This window comes from Uloborus diversus, chromosome 10 (assembly GCF_026930045.1).
Source record: "Uloborus diversus isolate 005 chromosome 10, Udiv.v.3.1, whole genome shotgun sequence".
In the NCBI taxonomy this organism is placed as follows: domain Eukaryota; kingdom Metazoa; phylum Arthropoda; class Arachnida; order Araneae; family Uloboridae; genus Uloborus; species Uloborus diversus.
In genome coordinates this window covers 62,158,369-62,185,969 of record NC_072740.1, presented here as the reverse complement: position 1 = coordinate 62,185,969, position 27,601 = coordinate 62,158,369, and the positions used below count along the sequence as shown (strand labels likewise).

At 32.1% G+C, this 27,601-nt stretch overlaps 1 protein-coding gene across 1 annotated transcript in view; it reads right to left on the bottom strand.

The window, feature by feature from the left end:
- Positions 1–6,325: 6,325 nt before the first annotated feature.
- Positions 6,326–27,601, bottom strand: part of LOC129231870 (uncharacterized) — a 48,475-nt gene continuing 27,199 nt past the window's right edge. The window contains exons 3-5 of the mRNA XM_054866260.1: positions 23,642–23,857; positions 15,199–15,297; positions 6,326–6,546 (exon numbers count right to left, since the gene is read on the bottom strand). Of these exons, the coding sequence (XP_054722235.1) occupies positions 6,332–6,546; positions 15,199–15,297; positions 23,642–23,857 (530 nt within the window). The 3' untranslated portion in view covers positions 6,326–6,331. The remainder of the gene's footprint in view (positions 6,547–15,198; positions 15,298–23,641; positions 23,858–27,601) is intronic.

Below are 27,601 nucleotides of genomic sequence, written 5' to 3'. Positions count from 1 at the left end.
CAGATCCTAGGCAAGGGCTTTCATTGATTTTTTTTCTAAAGTATGCTGTATAACAGCACCTACCATAGCTACTAGTACCATCTCTTGCCCTATAATAGAAGAGAGGTTTTCGTAGCATTTGTACTGATAAACTCTAAATTTTTAATTTTGGCACTTACATCCCTTTACTTCTTATGTATACAATATGCAAACAATGAATTGTGGTTGTAAAAAAACAATAAAACGGTTAAGATTTTTTTTTTCATTCAAAAAAAAAAAAAAATCGGTATTAAAAATATTGGTAGTAATAGTAGCAAAAGTAAAAATCCAAAACAGAAATTTTTGAGAAAGACTCCTTACTGGAAACAAACTTTTAATCTGAAGGTTAGTTGTTAAGAAAGTCGTCTGCAAGTAAGCAAAACTTTTTTGAGCACGTCATGTTAGAAAAAAAATTCACCTCTTCAGTTAATTTTTTTTTTTTTTGCACAAATTAATTTTAATTTGCGTCGTAATCTTTTAAGCGTTAATTGCATGAGACCATTACGCTGTTTTGCAATGAAATTGCTGCCTTTGAAGTTTGAATAGTCTTTGGGTTATTTTCTGCTTTCTGAAATCAAATTCGAAACGATCAAGTTCCTAGCAGTTAATATATATATTGATTTACATGATTACTACGGAATAAATTAAAACTACCAGGATCTTCTGTGAAACTTTCATTAGTTTTTAGAAAGAAACGAGTCACTGATGGCAGCGACTCTCCACAAACTACTCAAGCTCAAGTCAAAACAAAGTTTTCTCGCTGTGTCTCTCATAACTCATCCCAGGATCATCTGAAATCAGAAAACAAAATTGTGTTATAAGTTCATAAGCGTCTGCAGATAACAACACCGGGTATCGTTCTTTTATAAATTTTGACGTAAGTTTTAAATAGCAAAATTTAAAACTTTTTGGTTTTTAAAAATTGAAAAATCCATTCGAGAAAACAATCTCGACGTTCTTACTTGGCTACAACTTATTAACTATTTTTTTTTAAAGTAATTTTAGTAATGAGTTTCGAGGGGCACCAAAATGGTTTTTTTTTTTTTTTTTTTTTTTTGTCTTGAGACGTCGGAGGGAGAACCACTATCAATAGCATACTTCTTCATAGAAAATAATGAATACTTCATGGAATATTCTTCATACAAAACTAAATCCATATTGATTGTGTTGTCAAAACAAATCATCGAAAATATGCTTTTTCATTTGTACCGAAATACCTTTATGCCCCCTTTTCAATTTATTTATTTTTCCTGCAGCCTGTTTGCGTTTGTCGGAAGAGAAATTATAAAACTAAATTCAGAAAGTTACGTGCACTGAATATTCTGTTTTCTTTCAAATAAAAAAAGTACTTATGAAAATGTTTGTGATGAAATTCGCAAATCATACATTACTATGTAAAGTGATTTCGCTGGAAAACCGTACGTGGGATAAATAAACGAACTTAAAATTCATATTAAGCTAATCGATGTATATTAAAATCACATTCTTAAATTTAGGCAGTAAACAAAAAGTTTAAACTTTGCTGGCTAGTGTTATAATTGTCCGTGATTTCTTTGGGAAGTTCACACTTATTGCGATTTTGACGCACTATATGCATAGAATCACATCACGTGCGGATACTTTTAGTATGAAAAAAAACTTGAAAAGTTTACTACGTGTGATTTCATTGTGGACCAGCTGGAAATTTTTGGAATTTCAGATTCAAAAGAAACCACATTGTCTTATTTTTTTAAAAATTAAAACAATGTAACTAAGACACAAAAGTGTGGGTGAAAATTTGGAATAAGATAAAAGGTAAGATAAATTGATATTTCTGTTGTCAAAGGTTTACTTTTGAGTGGGATCTAGGTTGAAATTCGCAAAGGATTTTCGATTTAAGCAGAAAATCCTGATAAACTGAGGATGTGTACAGTCAATTGAAATTAAAATGCCGCAATTAAATATATTTCTCCGGAAATGTCGCAGGAGTTAAAAAACTTTTTTTCATTGATTTTATTGCTGTTTTTTGATTATTTCTACTTTTCACATTAAAATGGATCTTTTCCGGCCTAGGCAACTTGAATCTGCTCGTATAACGAATATTTCGTGTCTAATGCATAAAAACTAAGTAAGGAACTCATTAAAAAGTCATTTTTGCTTTTGGGTATCCAATAAAACTCTAGTTTGCTGTAAAAAGTTACATTAAAGAGATCTGAGCCTATTTTAAACTAAAACTGTTCAAACTTGCTTTTAATTTTTCAAAGATTTTTAAGGATGTTCAACTTATGAAATATGCTTTATACTTGATTATCTTTAATATCAAATTATTTGACTAATACTCATTACTGAAATGTTTTTTAATGTTTTTATGTACTTTTCGTGTAGTTTCTATGCATTGTGCATTTTTTATTTATGTATATTTTAATAAATAAACATGTTTTGAAGCTTTTTTTACACCATTGCGTGAAAAATGTCTTTACGAAACTGTAAACATTACAAATTATTTATTCAAAATCTCGGAATAAGTGTTCCGAAGTTGTGCGTTGTATATATATATATATATATATATATATTTAATTAATTACTTAACACAAAATAATGAAACTTTAATTTCATTTAAAACGAAGAATGCAATTGCTTCTGTAAAACAAGACAATTACATTTCCTTTGTAAATTATGATGTTTCATAAGCAGTGGCGCAACGAAGGGGGGATTTTGGGGTGAAAACACCCTCCAGAGCCATTGGTTTTAACAGAAATGCAGATTCTAATACAGTAGTTTATGCATATGAAAGGGTTGTTTTGATCAAAAAAAAAAAAAAAAAACCTTCAGAAGATATTTTTGATCAGAAAATCTTCTTCAGAAGGTATTTTGTCAGAGAAAAGAAAAGAAAATGAGCCGAAATTTAGTGGTGAAGCTTTGACTGACAAAACTACTATTTTTGAAAAAAAAAAAAGATCCTCCAGAAGGTATTTTTTACCTAAAAACCCCTCCGGAAGGTGTTTTTGGCTGCGTTAGTGTTCATAAATGACAGCATAAATTGTGTTAATTTTTATTAATTCATTACATTAAGCATTCATTAAACAATCTTTTAAGAGTAACATGCATACCTTATTAATTTTAAAGCTATTACAAAAGAATAATTGTTGCTAACAAGTTAACATCTTTAAGATTATCATTTACTTAATTTGCCAAAAGCCGAAGTCGAAAAATTATTTTGCCGGAGAAATGATGCACATTATTTATTGAACAGAAAATTACATTTTACATTAAGATGCCATCTAACGTTAATTAATTACCTATTAAATGCCATTAAGGAAGTGTTATGAAGCAATTTAGCGTATAAGCCGAATTCTGTGCGATAAATGCAGTAATTAATTTTCGTCCTCCAAGCAATATTTCTGTCCGAACTAATTCTCATTTGAACATAACCTCAGTTTTTGGATCTATTCATTGCATTAAAGTTTAATGTATTTTTCAATAGGTAAGGAAATTAATTTTTTTTTTTTTTTTTTTTTTTTTTTTTTTGTAGGCGTAAAAATTGCGAAGGTACAATTATGAATTTGATAAAATAAAGCTTTTGAATAAAAGATTTGGATTTGATGCAAAATGTATAATTTGCAAGACAGAAAATTGCTGCGATTAATTACAGAAAGGCCAGGTAACGGAATCGCAGAGATGGTAATTTTTATTATAACTTATCAGAAAGAGAAAAGATAGATAACCTAGGTAGAACATTTAAGATTGAAAAATAATGTTTCGTCTATGATACAAGAATTCAATATTTCGTTCCGAAAGCCATCTTTCCTGAGATCAGTTCTTCTGATCTGATTCATGTATGTCATATGTTTCAAGAAATCAAGAAAGAAAATGAAACATTCAGCCTCAAAAGTTACAGCTCCCTACAAAATTCCTCAACTATGAATGCAAAAAGCGACGTAGTGTAAGTATGTGTTTCCTTTTGTTATTATTAATTGTATTAATTGGTGTTTTAATTGCTTTATGAAATGCGGTCACTGTCACTATCGCATTTTTTGTCTTAAGACATCGGATGCGGTCACCAACTTTATCTTTCAATGAAATTCACATGATAGTTACATCATATGAGTCACGTAATTTGCCCCTGAAGAGGTGAAAAGACCCCCCCCCCCTTGTCTTTGAAGATCTTTTAGATATGAAAAGGAGGTGAAACATGAAAGAGAATATAAAAATAATATTTGGACATGTATTTGAACTAAACGTCACTGGTATTCTTTAATATATGTATAGTTGTCAAATATAACCTGTAAGAAAAGACTTGTAATAAACTCGTTTGGTTCATTTAATTTTCAGTAAACTAGCTTTGTTTTAAATACTGTATTTGTTTGTGCTGAATATCGTATCAGTATGAGTTCAACACAATTTGTATACATAAAATTCGTCAGTTACATCAAACAACTACGTTATAGCAATGAAGTTCGTACACTATAACACGTAAATATGACTCAGGTCTCAAGCATTTGTCATAACGCAAAATAGGATCGTAGTTAGCTGAACTTATAAACATTTGCTTTTCTTTTTTTTCTCTCATTTTTCCAACAAGGTAAAGTGCCCTACACTGTAAAAAATAAATTAAAAAAATGCTGTTTTTGATGTATTGATTTGATGTCACCGAAAGCTGTAACCTTATCTGAAAGCATCGTGTTGTGAAATCGATAGGTTTTTATCACTTGAGCAGGTTCTGTGACGCCAAACAATGGCAATACGTACTTGAGTGAATACCGCCGTGTGCAGGTAAAGGGCAGTAACTGCAATTTTTTTATTTTTTGGCACTTTTGTCATCTATGGTACGTTATCTGTATTGCACAAACTCTCTTATTTGGTGTCCGCTGAAAAAAAAAAGGCGAGGGAGAAAAAACGTTTTAATTAAAATATTTTCCTATTTTTAGTATTGAATCCACCACACATTTCTTCAAATATATCGAAAACTCATTTCCGCAGATACTGCCGTTTACCTGCACACGGCAGAACACTTTTATTTACTAAGCTCCATCTTGGCACGAATCCTTTAGTTTTACCATGCGGGATTCTGCATGGTTAGAATTGGTGGTTGACAATGGTCTACGTCCAATGGGCATTTGTCGCTGGTCAAGGTTCCACGCTTGGCGTCAGCCCAGTTTGGAGCTTACCATTTAACATGTCTGCCTGACACATCGGGATACGTTGTATGAATCATGTTTTATTGGGGTGCTGTGTCGTCATCTGTGATCGAAAGGTCTCAGTGATCGAGTGGTCTGAGCGATGGCTTGGTGCATTTGAGGTGATGGGTCCGACTCCACCCTCTCTCCGGGTGAACTTTCCCTTCTTTAGAGTGAACTTTCATGTAAATTTTCTTCAACAAAACTGATATTACCATGTGCAACGGTTGACGGAGGCAAAACGTTAGTACACTTTTTTCTGGGGGGGAGGGGGGGAGGCATGTACAACCGTATACTGTATATGCTGTAATTTTCTCAGAATTGTTAGCAAGAACACTTTTGGAAATTTACAGCAGTGTGCTACAATATTCTCACCACTGTCAGTAACAGCAACTTGTGACATTTACTGCAAAGTTAATGGCAGCCACGGTGCTAGTAAATTTTGCTGTAAAATACGTATTCTTCTATTTTTTACAAGGTAACGCTGACACTCAAAAAACACTTCCCAAAGCTGACCTCTTTAAGTAAAAAGTATTTAAAACATTACGAATCTTCTAAAATAATTTGGAATGAGGTTTTTTTTTTTAAAAAAAAGAAGAAATATCAACTTTTTTCGAACTGTTTTAGAAAATTATTTGCTTTAAATATTTGTTTTGTTTAAATATATCAGCTTTAGGAGCCGTCTTTTGGGTGTCAGCTTCAAAGCATCTTATCTTAAATCTTGAAAATTTTCGACTCGGCTATTTCCGTAAATCTATAGCAAAAAAAAATCTCTTCCAACTTTCACATTCGAAAAATTCATTGAGATTCCTACGGCCCAATTTTTGTATTTCTAGAAAAAAACAAACTGGAATTTAAATGCCGTTTTCACATTTTGTTGTTTTGAAAATAAATGTTTTTAATGAGAAAATCTAAGCTGTGCAAACATAAATTGCAAAAAATATTGCGTGCATGTATTTAGAGGTAACGAAGATCTTTTTTCAATGCATATATTTTGGAGTTAAATTAAATCGAAAAGGGTATAAAACAATATTTTGAAAAATGTGAATATTTTACAAAGCAGTCATTCCAAAAATTTCTTTATTTCAAAATATCAACATGAATCCTAGCTGCGTTAAGGATCACGTTTTTATTGTTCTCTAGGGGTTAAAAGGTCCCTAATAAGGGTGAAAAGGTTGAATGTCATACGGTGAACGATTTGCTGCTTTTTCACGCATTTTTTCAGGAGTATCGTAGAATTCAGCATCCATAAAGCAGCATTTAGGAATACACTTGAGTTTTTGATGAAAGCAGAAGCATTCCAGGCATGCGGTGCAGAACGAATCAACTTGTTGTCCCTTCCAGTAGGAAACACCGCTTATGTAGCAAGCACCTAGAAAGTAATAATATAAAAACAGATCAACGAGTTTTATCAAACTTAGCCCCTGAAATTTAAATGTCAAACACACAGAATAAATAAAATAGGTATTTGGGTCGGGCACCCGTGGACAGGTAGACAAGGCTACTCAGTTTAAGGCAGAAGTACGACTTTCGTTTTACAAAACTACACTAAGGTGGATGTCCAATTTAGCTTAGACAGTACACGATAGATAGAAGCACATTTTGTATCACCATTTCGATAATTTTGATCCAAATCATAAATTGAATAAACCTTGGTTTAGTCAGCGGTGCCCACCTAGGGTGTGTACCCCTGAAATGTAGGTAAGCCTTCAATTGGAAATTTGTTGTTGATCACTGTCATTGTTGAGCAATGCTTTTATTAAAATTTGTAGCGTGAAGAAAATCCTTGAGAAGAGAGATCTATTGCCATTTTTTTTCTCGAATATGAACAAAATCCTGGCTTTTGTTTTCAGGCTTTTCCTGTAATTGGGAGATTTAAAATTTTTCCTTTTTGGTAATTCTTCCGAATTCTGTCGATAAATTTTGCAGATTTTTTTTTTTTTTTTTGTTCAAGCTAGATTGTTGAACACGCGTCTCTTAACATAACTTTTATTTTTGAGGTTTGTACAAAGCCGGGCGACGCAGCTAGTATATTTTATAAAACATATATTTGATTTTTGTCATTTATAAACTATACATACAAGAGGAGTTTACACTATTTAGATGAGAAAATAAACGCCCATATCTACAAGCACATAGTACCAAAAGGTATCCTATTGGTACTATGTGCCAACGGCATCTAAAAATTGTTCACTCTTAGTACTGAATCACACGAATAGTGAAATGATGAAAAAAAGTGTAAATTGGTAGCAATCGAAAGAGCATACTAAAACTTTTTTTTTAACGCTGAAACTAATGCGAGAAAAGACCACGCCCGGTTGTAAAGTATTATTCTCTTCTTTTTTTTTTCGCATTTCCAAATTCCGTTTTTTATCTTTTACTCGTATTTTCCTGGTGACATTTTGTTTATTTTTATGGATAAATAAAGACACCAGCAGGTCTTTCTCATTTTAGGAATTTTTTAACTACTGGGGAGTGTTATCCTAATACTAATGGGAAGTTTTAGCTACAGTGGACCTTCCTTGGGAATTCGGCCGTGCTAAGCGCAAAATTCGTATCTGCAGCTGAGTTCAAAATGAGAAATCACCATTTAAGTTGTGCGGCTTCATGTATTTGATTGAGATGAATTTGTTTCAGAATTTTTTTAAAATATTTCCCATTTTCATATGACCGTAAAACATTTTTTTGGTAAAATGTGTGACAGAGATCTACCTGGTGACCGTAACTCAATTTTGATAAAAAAGTGCAGATACGACTTTTGTGCTTAGCACAGCAAAAGTTTTGTCTGCTATAAATCGGGGATTTTTAAGGATAGTTTTTTACAATCCAAGAGGATTTTTAGGGATTATTGTCCCCCCCCCCCCCCAGAAAAAAAAGATGAGAAATTTTAAGAACTGTGAGCATTACTCAAGAGCGTATTTTTTAAAATTATATTCCTCCTTATCTATATAGAAGATTTTAGACATTCATCACGTATCCGGACTTCACTTCTTTACCTATGAAAGGAGGAGTATTCTAGACATCCCAGCTTGTGAAAATTTGGGTCAATCCATTTGAAATCACCCGAAAAGAATAAAATTTGTTACTCGACATTTTTGATTTTCCTAATTTTTTTACTAGTTATTTTAAACTACTAAGTGAGTTCAAAAGTGTTGAAAGAAAATTTCTTTAGACTTATACTTTTTTTACGCGCCATTTTAAATTTGCCTAGTAGCCGTTTTTTGAACCAAAAGCATGTTTTTCGTAAATGCATCTAACTCGGTTAATTTTACAGCTATCAAGACAAAATAAAATCCTACATCATCAGAATGATGCCCTAGATATGGTTTGCTTGCAAAATATTATTTAAATGGTGAGAAAGGTGAAGAAAAAAGTTCACAACTACAAACTGAAAATTAGCATAAAATACGACTTTTAGTGCTGCAAAATTAGTAAAAGGAGGAGAGTCTCAGCTCTAATATTTTTTTTCTTGTGTACATATAATATAGGACTACTTGCTGCAGAAGTTTCAAGCTTGAGAACTTTGTACTTTTTTTGTATAATGTTTCAAAAATGGCAAAAATCGCATTTTAGCAAAGTTTAAAGTAAAATATCTCAAAAGGGACTGAGTGAAAAATTATGAAATCGATGCAGGTAATACCTTTTCATGACATAAAAATATGATAGCAATTTGATGACTGAGACTCAACTGATACTAGAGTTATAGAGCATTAAAGTTGGCCAAATATTGCTTTTTCGCAAAGTTTAAAATGAAATATTTCAAAAGGGACTGGGTGAAAAATAATGAAATTAATACAGATAACACTTTTTAATGATATGAAAATATGTTGGTAATTTGATGACTGAGACTCAACTGGCACTAGAGCTATAATTGATTAAAGTTGGTCAAATATTGCTATATACAAACATAACCTTTAGCGTCATTACACTGTAAAAAAATTCCGAAACGTTACTGGTTATTTCCGTGGAACGTTTCGGGATTTCAGAGGTTTTCACCTATTTCCCCGAAAAATCAAGTATCTTCGCAAAAAAGTTTCCTGAATTGCTAAAAGATGCTCGAATGCAGACTTTTCACTTGTGTGAAAAATGTTTTTTGCTACCAGTTTAAAGGTTCATTGAGCGTGTTTATTAAGTGTATCGGCTTTAGTTCAATTACGGCCCGTCTCGATTGACTAAGCTCCCAATGGGTGCAAAAAAAGTCACTGGATAGCTGCAGATTTGCGAGGTAGGAAGTTGTAGGCAAGGAATATATTGGTTCTTGCTTGCAATTATTCGCGTAGCTTTGGCTATGGTTGCGCTAATGCTTCTGGAGCTTTCTTGGTAAACCAGGAAGGCTCTAATCAAATACATTAAACCTATTTATCTCTTGTAGATGGTTCACGTCTGGCTTTAATAGGGGAGATTTCTTAATATTTCAGAAAGGTTACTGACTTTTATCGGAAAACATTCCTGGTTTTTGCAAGATATGTTGCTGGTAGAAATTGGGCACATCAGCTGCCTATTATTTTCCAGGAACGTTTCTGAATCGTTTTTACAGTGTAATTGTAATAATTCACATTTTAACTTAATATCACTGGATCTGAGTGTGTTACAAGAATATAGTACGTGTTCATTTCATCAGTTAATATATTAAATTTATAATTTTCTCAAAGTATTGAAAATGCTGAAATTTCGATGCTCAGTTTTTCTTTTATTTTGTGCTTTCTATCATGAAAACATTCTTAGTCATTAAGAAGTTATCTCGCTTATAACTTTACTTATTGATTGGGTGACATTTTGCAATAAAAATATGAAAATACGTTTCGAAATAAAATGTTGAGAAATATACTAAATGTAAAACTTTATACACAACACTGCTATTTGTGTACTCAGAAAAGTACTAACAGCTACTGAGACCAATTTTAATTTGAAATACACAAAGCTTAAACTAACAGTAACGCACAATCCCAAAAAACAAAATGGTTAAACTCATTTTTTAAAAAAATTCGTTACCATAGCAACTATAGATAAGCTCTTGTCGCAGACTATAAATTAAAATGTAGTGCAGACGATAATAAACTATTTGTGTAAGTCAACTTAACTGGCACAATAATTAAATTATCTCTCATATTCGAGATTGAACAATTATTTTATTATTTTTTTTATTCTACACAAATTTCTGTAGCCTGAATTTAATTTATTGAATCACAGAAACATAAACAGTATGATTTTTTTAAATATAATGTTTCCCATTAAATTATAATATATCGTGGCGTCAGAACAACACTAAGACATCTAATCCCAGAAGTAACACTAAGATATCCTACTGTTGCTCTGAGGCGACAATATATTCTTTACAATGCTTGTCCATCTTATTTCATTTATTCCATTTCTATATTTTTGTGCATATTTCTATTGCATGAATTTAGTTTATTAAATAAGAGGGAATATATTAAATGTTTGGAAAGTGGATTTTATCTATGAATTATCGTATAACTTTGTGTATGAGTAATGTAATATTTGGCCAACTTTGCTGCACTGTAACTCTGATACCAGTTGAATCTCAGTCACCAAATTGTTATCACAGGTCAGGTTCATATCATAAAAAAGTGCAACCTGTATTAATTTAATTATTTTTCACCCAGTCCCTTTTGAAATATTTCACTTTAAACTTTGCAAAAATGCAATATTTGGCCAACTTTAATGCACTATAATTCTAGTACCAGATGAGTCTCAGTCATCAAATTGCTATCATATTTTCATGTCATAAAAAGGTGTTACCTGTATCGATTTCATAATTTTTCACTCCGTCCCTTTTGAGATATTTTACTTTAAACTTTGCCAAAATGCGATTTTTGCCATTTTTGGAAAATTGTACAAAAAAAAGGACAAAGTTCTCAAGCTTGAAACGTCTACAGCAAGTAGTCCTATATTATATGTTCACAAGAAAAAAATATTAGAGCTGAGACTCTCCTCCTTTTACTAATTTTGCAGCACTAAAACTCGTATTTTATGCTAATTTTCAGTTTGTAGTTGTGAACTCTTTTCTTCACCTTTCTCACCATTTAAATAATATTTTGCAAGCAAACCATATCTAGGGCATCATTCTGATGATGTAGGATTTTATTTTGTCTTGATAGCTGTAAAATTAACCGAGTTAGATGCATTTACGAAAAACATGCTTTTGGTCCAAAAAACGGCTACTAGGCAAATTTAAAATGGCGCGTAAAAAAAGTATAAGTCTAAAGAAATTTTCTTTCAACACTTTTGAACTCACTTAGTAGTTTAAAATAACTAGTAAAAAAATTAGGAAAATCAAAAATGTCGAGCAACAAATTTTATTCTTTTCGGGTGATTTCAAATGGATTGACCCGTAATAATTCTTTTTGATCCTATGTATTAATTATAGCAAACAAACGCACGATAAAATCTCTGATATGGAGAGATACAATACTCAAATTATCAAAATTTGTTGTTATTCACCCACTGACCCTAAAACGAAAGATTGTTCGAAAGCCTTAAAAATTCGACAAAAGCTATTATGTACAGATACGTTTTTCGTCACTTACATAAATATATGATCTTATTCTTTAAAAAAATAAAAAGAAAGAAAGAAAGAAGAAAAAAGGAAATGCATGAAATACTAGCTGACCCGTGCAAAACATACGCGCTCAACAGAATTAATTCAGACACCCGTTGTTTTTAAAGTAAAATTTTTGAAATAGCAGCAAAAATGTGACTTGTTTGTTTATTTCTATTATTAACTAAAAAAATCGCCCGTCAAGGTATGACGGGTGAAAATTGCTTCTCCATTTGAACGAAGCAATTTCCTTTTTTATTTATTTTTTTTTCTCTTGATATTTTGATAGTTGAAATTTTAACCCTAACTAAAGTGGATTAACCCTGAACTCCAGTAGATAGCGTTCGTTGTTGACCACTTTTTCGTTCCTTCATTTTCCTAAAATTAGTCTTACCAGTAAAACAGTTAAGTTATCGGATTCGTTACAGCCTTGTAAAAATAAATCATTTCCCTGCATGTCAAACATTGCTAGAGAATATTATCAAATTATCATGCCGTGGCGAAAGTTTCATTGTTGAAGACGTCAGCGTTACTCGATCAGTGAATTTGCTATTGTATATATGGGGATTAAAGACTATTTCTCAATTTACTCTCTGTGTTATAATGCCTGCTTTTACTTCCGGTTGCCAGACACAATGAAAAAATTTTAAAATAACATACTTCCGCTTTTTAATTGTTGCCAAAAACAATGCAAAATAATACTGCCGTGGGAAGGTAAGCGTAGTATCTGCATTTTATTTATTTTTTTTTATAAAGCACGAAAAATATCCAATTCTAATGTTTTACTGCTGTTCATACTGAGTTCAAAACGCATTTCTTCTAATAGCTCAAAAACTCATTTCTGCAGATACTGCGCTTTACCTTGCGGCAGAGTAGTTATTATAAAATTGAAAGCGTGTTTAAAAATAATTTTTATTTGAAGATTTGAAGAAATAATGAAAAACGTAAATTCCGAAACTTTTTTTGCAATGTGATAATCGAAGAAATGTGAGAAGCAGGTCAATAATAAATTGAAAAAGTTATGAAAAGCTATGATTCTGAAAACCTTTTTGTAATTTAAATGATAATACGGCAAGTATGAGAGCAGCTCTTACTTTTGATTAACAAACAATGTCAAACCATTGGTTCATTAGGTTGCTTTTCCTATCATTGCATTTGTTATTTACCGGTATTTCATGATTGAAAATAATTTCAGTTTTTTACTGCACGCAACAAATATAGTGTAAATTATTAAATGGAACTAATAAAGGAAGTAATGCCTATTAAAATCTAAAATCCATGATCTTAACAAAAATATTACCATTTTACTGAAACTTCGCTTAAAAACTTGATGAAGAAACTGTTTGTAATCTTAACAAACCTGAAAGGCTAACAATTGTTTATAGTAAACTCTGTTCACCTGATCACAAAATTAAAATAAACCCTTTTTTTACTTCTACATGATGAAGTTCTTAAGATTCATTTACAAAAAAAAAAGTTTGGCATTTTGGAACCAATAGTAAATGGGTGTAAATGTTTATACCTTTAGTTAAATGTCTGAAAATTCATCTACTCCGTAGGCAAATTAACAGCTTAGAGAATCTATTGTCAAAACAACTTTTAATACTTTACAAAAGCTGAAGAAAAGGAAATTCGGAACAACTTTAAAAGAAAGGAAAAAAAATATAGATAACATTCATCTAGCAATTTTTCTTATTTTTTTTTCCAAATGTTAGCACTTTTTTAATTTTTTTAAAAATTTGGGTTGCTTCTAGGATTTTTGAAAATAGTGTCACAACTTCCCTCGTAATTGTTGATATCTTTCATTTTGGTTTTCGCTATCAATTTTATCAATTATTTTAAAACCAAACGATGTATCCTTTACTTTTTAAGTAAACGAAATTGTTATTAAAAAAAAAAAAAACAGCATGCAGTTAAACCTGTAAAGTTGACCACCCTTGCAAGTTGACCACCTGTCTAAGTTGACCGCTATTTTCAGGCACAGAGTTAGATCTTATCATATAATTCAGCCTTTATAAGTTGACCACTTGCTTAATTTGACCACTAAAGTAGTGCACCGCAAGTTGTCAACTTACACACTATTAAAGTTTCGAGTAAATCACGTTTAAGGGGGTTCGGGACACAAAAATCGTCAAATTTTGCAATTTTTTTTTATCACGTAAAAAATTACTCCGTGTATTTCTGCTTAAGAGGAGGTTTAAATCTTGTTTTTATCTTAAATAGAACGAAAGATATAATTATTTTTGTTTCATGCACCTAACTAATGTGTACTTAACTTTAAAACTTTAAACGCGTTTTTCTCCATGATGCAATTTTTCCCGATTTCTTGCATTCAAACTCTTATAAGTCAGGAACCGATAAAGATAAAGTAATGAAACTTGGAGCATATCTTTTTCAAACAGTTTACTTTACATTTTATTCATCGAATTTGAAAAAAACGTTTACTGCAAAAATTACGATTTTTTTTAAAAAAAAGTATCTTCGAATTTTTCGAAATTTTTCTTTAAATATTTTTTATTGAATCAATAATTTTAAAATCGCCGAATAAAAATTACAGCTTAGATATTTGTGCGTAATTCATTGAAAAAAAATTGAAAATTGTTTAAGAATATTTTGAGTTATAGCAATTTAAAGCAACCCCATTTTTTATAAAAAAAACTAATTAAATTTAAATAAAAAATTTTCTTTTTTTCATATTTATGTTATGATTTTGCTTATTAAATAAATGGTGAATCAGTGCAAAAAATTTCAAAACTCTAAAGTATATAATAAAAAAAATTTCAAAATGCGTCCCGGACCCCCTTAAAGTCAGATCCTTGGTAGGCTCTCATTTTTTTTATATATATAAATCATGCTGTGCAGCAGTACTTACTAAGGCTACTATTACTATTTCTTGTCCCAAAGCAGAGGAGAGGTTCTCCTATCATTTGCACTGGTTATCTCGAAATTTTTAATTTTGCCACATCCCTTTGCATCTCATTGCCTCATTTGTATTTTCTGAACAAATATTTTAATACACTCTTGTATGGTTGGGTTGAAGGAGGAGGAATTATTACATTAACAAAGCACCAATAGTCGTCTTCAGCAACGCAAAATCGTAGTTAGGGGAAAAAAAGTAATAGCTTTTCTCACCTCTATTTAAGTAAAAAGAGATACGTTAGAACCTCAACCGATCGGAAGTATTACAGCTAGACTACAAACAGTGTAATATTACTGCTAAGGGATGAATTTAATTGAATAAAACGATATGTTTCAAGTAGGGGAGGGGAGGGGTAGAGAAGGGGCCTGGGCCTTAATATCACTGCAATCTCTTAAACTTGGGACATTTTTCATGGTGCCAACCAGACACTGTAGTTGACCTGCGGCTATTTTAACTTCTGGAAATTAATCTGAACGGATCAGGAAGATAAAATTCTGAATCTATCGAAGATGAAAATATAATGTATCAAGCAGAAATATATTTACCAGTTGAGGAGTTTCTGTAATATTCGACCATTTCCTCAAACGCAGCAGCTACATTAGTCTCCTCGGGAGCGAACCGTACTTCATATTTCTTCCTTATATCTAAAAAAGTAATTTCTGGTTTATATGTACAGTACAAAAACTTAGTATTAACTATCGATAAAACCTACAAGGGCTGTTAAAAAAGTATCCGACCTTTGGCTGAAGAAGGCAGTATTTTACACTTCTCCCAGCAGTGCTTTCATCAGGCGCTCCCTGATGGTACACTGTGAAAACGTTTCATAAACTTTCCTGGAAAATAATGGGCAGCTGATGTGCCCAATTTTCGCCAGTAACATTTCTCGTAAAACAAGAAACGTTTTCCGCAAAAAGTCAGTAACCTTCCTTAAAATTATATCTTTGAATATTTCTAAAGAATATGGCGTTTTCACCGGTTAAAGCCACTCTAGAACCTTCGAGGGAAATCCGGTAGGTTTAATGTAATTGATTAGATCCTTCCAGTGGTACTAAGTAAACTCCAGAAGCTTCACTGCACTCATGGCAGAAGTGCAAATAGGAGCCATACAACTCCCTGGCCTGCAAAGCTGCAGCTATCCACATACTTATTCGCTCCCATTGGGAGCTTAGTCAACCTGAACAGATCCGTAACCGAACGAAAGACGATACACTTAATAAACACACCCAGTTAATATTTAAACTGGTAGCTAAAAATATTTGACCAGTGCGGAGTCTGCATTTGTACAATTTGAAGCAATTCAGGAAACCTTTTTGGACGGATACTTGATTTCACTGGGAAATCGATCAAAACCCGTGAAATCCTGCAACGTTCCACTGAAATAATCAGTAACGTTTCAGGATTTTTTTTAGTGTAGGTCACGGGAGCTCACTGTGATCGCCCAAAAATTTCCTTATTCAGCAATTTTTGTGAGATGATTCGGCAAAGTTATCATCATTCAGCGAAATTTAGAGTTCCATTTCGCAAAAGTTTTCATCATTCGGCGAAATTTGGAGCTCCATTCGGAAAATTGAAACTCATGGCCCTTCCAAAAATTTAAGTTCGGGGCGCCTCTGGCTGTTATTGTTTGAAGCATTCTGAGAAGGTTATTTTGGAATGGTGTATAGCTTGGCTGTCGATGCTGTCCTAATATTCTTTCTTGTTTTAAATGCCGCACCTTTCAATCGCCTCTTGAGTTGAAAAACAGCTAGAAGTCACAAGAGTCCATACCAGGAGAGTAAGAAGCCTGTTGAACCAATTGAGAAGGGATTAAAGGTGGAGGGAAGGAAGCTTTCAAATCTTGATGCAAGGATATCAAGTCACGTGATGTATTTTAAAGTAAAGTATTGGATGAAATCATGTTTCTTTCACTCGTTTCACGCAAAACGTGTCTCCCATTCGTCGTAGTTGAACTATGTGACTTGGATCTTTGCTTCAGCCTTTTCTAAGCCAATGATTGGATTTGCTCCCTTCAGTTACTAATTCCTGCTCTAGGATTGAACCATAGAAGTCTATTGTTTCGCGAAAAACGTCGAAATCAAGTACGGGAAATTCAAACCAAATGGAATGAAAAATCGTTACCAAAATCAGTTTGCATCTTTCAAATGGTTTTTACTCCTCTGTCGCCCAGTTTCTGGGAAAATTTGACGTACTAACACTGCTTCAGCCGTGGTGACATTTTTCTTGAAAATAAAAAAAATGAAATTAAAATAAGTTTAACTAAGTAAGTGTGTAGGCGTAAGCCCTACAAATTTCCTTAGTCAAAACTCTTTTCCGTCGACTAGTATTACTGACAGGCGAGAAAAAATTCAAGCATGCTCGCAAAGGTTCAAGGTCTAGTAATGCAATCGCGATTAAATATATCCATTTAGTTTTCACAAAAAAAAAAGGATATTCAGATACTTTTCGAACAGCGCTCGTAGTTAGCATTTTTAGCCATCAGTTATTGATATTAAGATGCAAAAGTTGATCATTGTTATTAACACTTCATTTATTATGTTTTATTTTGAAGCTACCAACTTCACTACAAATCTTAATGCAGTATGTGTAATAATGTGCTGATTGTTTAATTACAGTAACCCTTCGTTATATCGCGCTTTTCGGGGGACAAAGAAAAAGAGCGATATGTCCAAAAGTGCGATATAACGGAAGTCAATAAAAATAGTTTTAAGTCCAATACACAAGTAAATTAACATTCATTCTTTTTGACATGATTTTCTAATGGTTTCGATGTAGTTCATGAATGTACTATCACACCTATTGAAATTTAACAAAAGATTGAAATTTAAGAAAACTTCCACCGTCAGAAAGATAAAAACATCAAATGGGGAATGAAGACGATGTTTTTGAGCAACCGCGTGATAAGAGTGAGCATTCCAATACCTTCTTATTCCCAATTGACTTTAGAATCCGTTTGACTTGCTGTAGAAACGATGTGAAAAGTAAAAGTAACCACATTGTTTACAGAAAACTCTTTTGCCCGTCCAGATTATTCTCCCTTTCTTTGATGCAAATCCCGGTTTGTACAACCAAGCACAAATCTTTCCTGTACTAAAAGAAGGGCGTATGTTCTCTTCTAAATGGACTTGTATGAGCTTGATGTCTCTCACTAATTGTAAAGGCAATGTATCAATACAAAAGAAGATATCAAATAGTTTACAGACTATCTTGAACTTAAATACAGTTTAAGATAAATGGCGCGGGTATGTACATTTGGATAACAGGAATTGCTGCTGCTTTTCCAGCGAATTCAGAAGAATAGCTTCCTTTTGCTATTTCTTCAAAATAAAGAAGAAAGAGCAATACCATATGTTTTCAGAAATGGTTTTAAACTTAAGGCAAAGTTTTTGGTCCCTTATTTTAGGATTTAATATTTCGGGAGACCGAAAAAAAGAGCGATATATCCGAATAAGCGATATAACGAGAAGCTACTGTATTTAAACAAAACATGCCAGCATCATCAAAATAGATAAAACCTCCTAAGAGGTAAAACTCATTCTCAGTTTTGAAGCAAGAGATTCTATTGTATTTTTTGGCTTGAAAATCGGCATAGTAAATAGTAACATCGTCTCAGGAACTTTGACAAAAGAGATAAGCCTACAATAATATATTCAACAGACTTAAAAAAAGTGCTAAATACTTCAAAAACATTCAATCATTCACAGAAACTTTAATTAAATTTATTTATCAATTTTTCAAAATTTGTTAAATTATTTTTTGCATAAAAGATAAATCTGGAAGAAACTATCAACAACTCTTTTTGAGATCTGTCTTACTAAATAATACGAGGACTAGCTGTAGCGGAGAAAGCATATCGCTTCAAGAACATGTAGGGGCATGCGGCAATGAATACCGGTTCATACCATGGTGCTGTTTGTTGAATGTTTCTAAATTTTTCAAATCTTTAAGCAGCGTCATAAAATAGTGTGGAGTGGTCCGAGGAACTAAATATAAAGAAATAAACTAATGTGGGTACATTAATGGTTAGGGGTTGAAGAAAGCAAGGGACACCATGAGGAATGTCTCTCCCCCCCCCCCTCCCTCCTTTTCCCATTGCCAGCGTCATAAAACTGGCCCGAATAACTATGAAGTCATAATCTCTAAGGCACACTATCGGTGAAAGCTGTCAACGTTCCTTTGATGGTTTGATGAAACATTGACATTTAAGCACAAAAAATCAACTGCTTTTCTAAAGAAATAAACTAATGTGAATACATTAATGGTTAGGAGTTGAAGAAAGCAAGGGACACAGCGAGGAATGTCATCCCCCTCCATTGCCCTTGATTTTTATCAATAACGCCCTTTTTAGTACAGTAATATATATGTATGTACGCACATACAAGAACTGTTGTGGCCTAAATCCCCCATAAGAGAGAGTTGGCTACGCTAGTGAAGAAAGTAACAACCCCAAGAAGTTGTTAGAAAAATTAAATCACTATAGCAATAAAGTATAAATCACTTCATTCTAGGTATGCAACCGATAAGCAAATTGGTCGATTTCCGATTAATCGGCAGACCTGATTTAAGATCAATCAGAATGAGTATTTTTAATACTACCAATTTCTCCATCATATTTTTTCTCTTATAGTTTCGACATTAGAAATAGTTAATAGTTTATTTCTGAGAGATGATTTATTATTCTCCACTTTTCTAATTTTCCCAAAATATTTTCAAACTTTTATCCAATTTCTTGAGCCAAATTTTCATGTTATTGTTATTAAAATTTCATTATGTTGACTAGGCATAAAAATTAAGAAATGTTGCGGAGTAGTCTGTGGTCAGCAGACTAATTTAGAAACACTTTTAAATTAAATTTAGTTTTTAATTTTTCATCATTTAATGAAATACTTTTATTCTAAAAATTACAAGGGTATCTAAAAGCACTATGTTAGAGGAGAAAAGTGTCGACACATGAAAAATGTTGCAATGTTGTATACATGCGTACATTTATGCCAAATAGAAAAAATAATTTTAAAAAATAACAATTCTTCAAAAATCTGTTTATGAAAAAAATAAGAATATTAATAATAAAGGATGGGCATAGTTTTTTTAATCAAATAATATACTCAATGTTTAACTTTTTTGGCAATTCCAAAACTAATATTTTAAATGGCAAGATGAAAGATGTAGGATGTATAGTTAGAGGGAGGTAAATAACTGAAAAAAAAATGTGTCATCAAAAGCTGGGGTGGAGGTGCAATAACATAAACTTAGAAAATGATCCTTTCATATTTCATTCAGTTTTAAAGGCTTTTTAAACTATTTGTTTTGGTTTTACTCTGTACATTTTCATTCTACATCAGTGACGCACTTAGGAATTTTGCAAGCGGAGGGCCCAAATCGAAAGCCTTATTCTCATATCATTCTCCAATACGCCATTGTTGACTTGATTTTATCGATTCCCGAGAACGAAATAAATAGCGGGTACGAAAATAATTTACGCTTTCACTTTCCTCATATTTAAAAAATAGATCTAAAACCAGAGAATCTCATTTTAATCTGTAAGTACAAAACTAAAACATTGTTATTGCAGTGTATTCATTTATAATGACCATTCTGCTTCTTATAGGAAGTCCGTTATGGGAAAAATGCACATTAAAAAAAAATCTGAGAAAAATCGATCGTGAGGGATCGTTCACAAATAATTCGTTCTTAGCAAGAATCACTCTGCAATGATAGCAGGAAAGTGTTGCAAGTTTGCGAACGACCCCTTACAATTCGTCGCCTGTCCAAGAATTATAGAAATTCGGCTCATTATATTGCTGATAACTTTTAAAATTTTAAAAATATTGAGGTGGAATTTTTTTTATGAGTTGTAGGATATATCTGAGCATTGGATTATAAACGTTATAAATTGTTTTCTTTCGCGCATGCGCTGTGAAAAATCAATTGCTTCAAACGTTCATATTTGATTAAATTTTCAGTATTTGAACTTCAAATTTTATTATTATGTTTCTCTAATATCCCGTCAAATGTTCTGGAAGTTTAATAACGTTTGACGAAAAACTCTGCGTGATATGAGCCGAAACCCTTCAAAAAAACTACAGAACAATTGGTCTTTTATTTCTCAAGAATTCCGTAAAAATGTGAATTTTTGAAAGTGTCCCAATATTTTTGGTCATATAGTGTATGTATTCCACCACATGACGTCAGTCCATTCACGTCCTTCTACTTCTCTTCGTGTATTCGCTATTAAGGAATGAGCATCCTACACACACACACATACATTACCGTCAACTAGAGATCGCACTTACCCCATAACGGGGAATACGTGGGCCACCCCCCTTTTATTGAAATTTAAATCAAGCATATCTAAAAAAGGAGCAAGGGGCTATTCCACGAAAAAGTCTACCGCTTGTCTCGCACGTGACGGTTCATATATTTCTTTAAAATGTAATGATTTTAAAAGGGTTATGATGAAATTTTTAGCTTAAGATATCACACATAAGTTTGCAATTTGTCAAGCAAAAAAAAATTTTTCACTAATATTTTAGACTTATTATTTTTAATGACATATATGAGGCGTCACGTGCGGGACAAAGTGACCGTTTTTCGTGGAATGGCCCTAAGAAGTAGTGGTAAAGTATGTAAATTTCTAGTATGAATTATTTTTTTGTAAACACAATCATTTACGAGATATTGACTGTCTTTTAAATCTGTATGACAGAAATTTTGTAAACAAAAAACAAAACAATTACATCTGTGAATTTTATTGAAAGCCTATAGGTACATATTTTACTTTTAACATATAAAGATGTTGTAAAAAAGCAGTCGAAAACTTTGAACTATGGAATGAGTAAAACGAGAACAACGTGTATAAAGTACAAATAAATTAATAAAACAATTTTTAACTCTATTTTATTGATTTATTTGTACTTTATACACGTTGTTCTCGTTTTACTCATATAAAGATGTGTTGAATAAACGTAATATAGTTGATTAAGGTCAATTTTGGTAAATTAGCCAAATATATAAGCTAAAAAAGAAATTGGAAACACTAAATGTTTTTGCGTCTGTTTAGAGTGTGCTAAGGAAGAACTTGATCCTGTACACCAGTTCAAAAAAAAAAAAAAAAAAACCTCAACATTACTATTAGTTCTCACAAATTCAGCAGCGTTTTTTTTTTTTTTTTTTTTTTTTTTTTTTTTTTATTGTCAACTTCCAACATTAGACCTATATAATACTATATGGTTTGTTTTGATATAAGTTTCACAAATACATAATCACCAGCTTTAGAAATTTTTGTAGCTGAACTATCAATTCCTACTATGTCATCATAGTTGTCTTGTATTTCACTGATACAAAAAATTAATTTTAAACGTTGCTTTTGATTTTAAAATTCTCATTATTATAGGGGGACCCACTTACCATTTATACGGAAAACTTACGGGGTAAGTGGGACCCTCCTCTTAAACACTTATTAATAATATTTTCTGCAAAAATTCTTATTGCGTATGAACTTTAAGTTAAACTATACATGAAAAACCAATGATCATAAAACATAATAATAAAAACTAACCTAGAAACACTTCTTTGAAAAATGTTGCTTAAACTCGCAAAAAAATATTTTTCAGATTTTTTTTTTTTTTGACTAAGTGCTATGACCTAGAAAAAAATTCCACAAAACCCAAATAGTATATGCAAAACCAGTCACTTTGATGAAATTTAACATGATTAGTGTAAAGTTTGAAAACTTAATCCATACTTCAATTTAGGGGGGTGACCCACTTACCCCAGTGACCCACATCTCCCAACCAACCCTAATGGTTTAGTCAAGTCAGTGCTTCCTTGACTAGGTCTTTGAAACAAATAACTGATCATTTCTTATGTCTAATTCAGTCTAAACAATTTCTTTTCGTTTGTTGGGCCAATGTTATCCAAACTGGCTGCAAAAGACGAAATTTTCCTCAGTTGACGGTATGTATAAAGTGGGTGCGCCAAATAAAGGCATGTAGACAAGTAAGGCTATCCTCCGTTTTTTTTTTTTTTTTTGTATATGCGTAATATGGACAAGAACGTGACTTCATCGTCATCAAAAAACCAAACTAATGATAAAGCATTATGAACAAGCAATTTTTAATTACGAGACAACAGTGAAGCATAAGTTAGTACACAAGAGGGATGTCAAAACTACCTGATCTTACAGTTAGTTTAATTTCTTCATGGTTCACTTTAGTTATCTAGTATACAAAAAAAAATTGTTCCTGAAGCCTAATTTATGTATTTAACGAATTTTTAAAAAAATGTTGTCATGTACCGTCAGTTTCTAAAAATATTGTGCAGGAGTAACTAAAAAGAAAAAAAATCGGAAAATAACGAATTTTATATCAGTGCCCTAAATATGACGATTGATCTTTCTCCTTTAAATTGAGGTAAAATTGCAATTTTTAATTATGTTTTTGAGTTTATCAAATGTGGTTTAGTAGGTTTTTAAGTAATATTACAGATTTTTTCAATTTTTTAAACGTTTTACATAACTTGTTGGCGTGTTTTTTTTTTTTTTTTTTTTTTTTTTTTTGTCTTAAACTAAGTGTGAGGTAATCATTGCCCAGAGTTGGCCTTATTGGGGACAAATGTTCCTAATAGCCCAGTTTATCATTAAAGCTGCTGCAAACATAACATTTTCCCTTCCATTTTTTTTCCTCATTTTCCGTGAGTCTGGTAATAAATGAGCAAAAGTTGGAGTCAACTGAATCAGTAATGCACGAGATATTTGGTCATGAACCTCAAGGTATCTACCTTATTTAACGCTCTTATCTGACCCACACCCGCGTGTGTGTGTCTCTGTATGTAAGATTATAATATCAAAAATATAAATTAATTAAAATGAAGACAAAAATTATAATTGCAAAATGAAATTCAAGTCAGAACTGTCAAAGATTTTTATCACCGCACCTCCTTGAAATTCATACATCAATAAGAAGGCTCTTTAGCATTTAAAAAATTACTTACCACACATGTAAGCACTTGGATTGCATCCTTTTTCGTCAGTTATTATGGCCCTGCATCCAGGCAGAGGTTCGCCACATTCCTGCCAATAACATTTGATTTCTCCCCGACGGCAATAGCAAACGTGGCATGGGTGATCTTTCATAATTCTTTGTCCATTTTCATAAACTTTGTTTTCTATCATGCAGGAATCAGGAGATCTTTTGGAAACTGGTCTGCCTATTAAAAATTTGAGGTAATAACCAAATGTATTTTATATGCTTCCTTTTTTTAGAATAAATGTAACATAAGTTATTCTCATAATTCAGGTGATGATTCGATTTTCTACATTGTAGAAGACAAACGCAATGCAAAATGTTGAATCATTTCTAATCAAAACAAAATTAATATTTAAAGCTGTAGAGTGAGTTTGTAGTACTGCTAGCACCCAGCCTCTTGGTAAAGCCCACATATATTATTGAATAAGACAGCATTACTTCAGGGAATTTTAGTTTCTTCCTAGTTCAAATTTATAGTACCCTACGCTAATAATTTTAAAACAATATATGATACAAGTTTTCTAGTTACATAAAAGTTTACATAATTGTAAATCAAGTTCATACTGCTTTCGCCATAAATGGATGCACTAAGTCAAAAATAACGGAGAGTTGTTTCAACTTTTAGAGAGAAATACCAGTACTTTCAACATTGATTTTTACAACTTGTTTTTGCCATCTCTTGCTAGTTGTGGTAGAGGCGGCGTTTTGTTTTAATTATGCTTGCCTTCGTGTGAAGACATTTATGAAGCAAAGGGAAAAAAAATCTTTAACAGCAAATGTTGACCTCTGGTAATAAGTAAATAAATGAAAAATATGGATTGCATACATTTTGAAATCGTTGAAACTTCATGCTTTCTAAGAAAGCATAACTGTTAACTGCATTTTTGTTTGTTAAAAATCCATTATCTATATTTTAATTTTTTCCCAAAAAAAGAACGATTTTCTTTCCGCCTCCTCAAATTATCAGAAAATGTACATCTTTATTCTTAACGTTATGCTTCAAGGGACTTGTTTTGGTCAGTTTTAACTTCTGTACATCCAACAATAGATTTAAAAACATTTGCAACTATTATCTGTGTATGTGTGGAGGGGAGTCGTAATGCTTGTATTTCCATATACTTTCTAGGAGGCATGTTTGAAGCTTTGTCCATTCTTAAAATGTATGCTTTGAGAATAACACGTTACAAATCTAATATTGAACTTCAATCATAAACTGTAGCAAAAGTACTTTATTAATAAGTGTTACTTACTTATTCATTATAACAGACACCAAAACTTTTAGAGATATATTTTTAAAATACTTAATATAAACTCATGCAGGAACAGCTGTTATTACTCAATGGCAACTAAAACAAGAATAACCTCACTTATTTGTAAAATGGCGCAGACTGGTAGTGTTGCCAGTTGTAAAAAAAGCTATAATAATGATACCAAGAGCAATTCAGAATAAAAAAAAGTTTGTGCTTCGTGGTTTATTTTTTCAAAAAGTGAGTCTTAACTTGAAAATTCGAGAATTTGAGATGTGTCTCTAATAGTTTGGTCACCCACTATAGAAGCAGAAATTTATGAAGGAGGACACATGAAACTTTATTACATCTCTCAAAAGATTTATCGAAAAATGAAACTTTTCTATTAAACCCCCACTTCAGACCAGATAATCCCGCATATACATCGGATAATCCCCACATCAATTCCGGATAACTTAGAAAAATCTGTCGGATATCATGTAAAGAGTGGGCTGGCCGGATCCGATACCAGATAGTAAAAAAAAAACCAGCCGGATACTGGATAGTTACCGGATATCCGGTGGATCCCTAGTTTGCAACCTATACTTTGTCAAAATATCGACAGAGAGTGTCGTCACGAAAATATTTTTCCGAACTATTTAACTCTGCTCACTGAATTTTTAAACTCTCGTAGCATGTTCATATGACTGGATAGACAAGGAAAAAATTATAAGACTACAAAATATACAAAGAATAATTTACTGTAAAAAATACTGCTATATATTGCATTTAAGCTTCAAACAAAATATGGCAATGAATTTTAAAATTATTTTAAACTTCTATTTTTGATTCAATGAATGTATTTTTTGTTGTTATTTAGTGCAAGTAATATATATAACTGAACTCTTGACCAACTATTATGTTACAAATAAATTTAAATTAATAATATAATAATAAACATAAATAAATGAATATTTAATGATAATGATAACAATTAACAAGAAATGAATGAACTGATTTAAGAAAAATAGTAATTATAAATATTTACAATAAACACTTATAATAAATACCCTACACTAATATTAAAATTATAGAGAGGATACGGAAACTGTTAACATGTGCTCCTAGATGTTTTGTTCACAAGTCCCCCATCATCTACTTCAGAACTTACTTTCAAAATTTAGAATTCTTAACTAAATAAAAAAGCATCATTAATTTTCTTAAATGTACGTAAAATGGTTTGTAATAATGAAGCGTTGCGCTTTAGTTGACTTAAAATATGTTTTTACGTCAATAAGACTGATGAAACAGCAGCAGCATCTGCTAAAACAAAGAAGCTGTCACCACAGAACATAAGCTTGCTCATTGCTCTAAAAGTTTGGCTAGGCAGTAGGACTGGTGCTGCCATTACTTGAGAGTTTTTAAAGCTTTTTTGCTTGACGATATCCTAGAAAAAATTACCATGTTCACATTAGTCCAGTCAATGAACACATTGTAGCGTGCATGGAATATGCTACAGTTTTTGATTTCAGAGTATTCTTAGGGGTACTTAGTAAATAAACCTACTAAAAGTCCCCGATCCTGGGGCGTGAGCTAAAGATGGGAGGGAGTGGGGAAGCAAATTTTGGATTTTTTTAGTACATGTCGGAAACGGTGGAGAAAATGCGTTAAAAATAAAAATTCAAGCTAAATAAGTTTCATACAAAACTGTTTCTACACATATTTGTCAAATTTCCAATAATTTTCCGGCTATATGTTATGAAAAATCGATGATTTTCGAAGAAGTTATCTCTTTTTGTCAATTATTTGCTCCTAGTGCCTCCCAAAATCAGTATTCATGAAAATTGTCAATGACAAAGTTGTAGAACTTTAAATTTCCTTTAATTTGATGTGCTACTTTGTTACATTTTATTCAACCAATCAAAAGTTATAGAATTTCAAACACGCACCTTCATGGCAAAAAATGGAACACTTCCCATTCATAAATGAGGCAGTGAGAAGCAGAGGAATGCAAGTGGACTATTTTAAGTTTCGAGTTAAACGCGTTTAAAGATCAGATCCTAGGTAAACTTTCATTGAAATTTTTTTCTAAATCATGCTACACAGCAGCGCCTACCAGGGCTACTAGTATTATCTCTTGCTCCAAGACAGAGGAGAGGTTCACCTACCATTTGTACTGGTTATCTACAAATTTTTAAATCTGCCACTTGCATCCCTTTGCTCTCTCTTCTCACTACCTCAAATATCAAACTAACTCGAAACAATGACGTACTTCCTCTTTCCTCAATGAATTCGACAATCCTGATTGACAATGAAGAAGTAGTTGTGGTTCACTACAACACAAATGATCTCACTCTTTAAGGGGAAGGGGGGTTCGTGAAATTGTGACTTTGTGGCAAGGAGGAAGGAAAGAGTAAGAAGAAGTGTGACATCAAGCATTTTTTAATATGAATATGCTTATGAAAAGTAGCTTGTGAAACAAACTTCGTGACAATGGGAGGAGGGAGGTTAAAAATGTTGAAAAAAGGTGTGACATCATTTAATGACAGCTCTTTACCCAGGAATCCGACGAAGATTTACAAAATTACGTACATGTAGCATTAGTTAGTGAATAGAAGAAATGTTGAAAGTCAGCACTATACATACTGTTTACATTGATTTAATTAAATTTGAATTTGTGGTTGCTGAGGATACCTAGT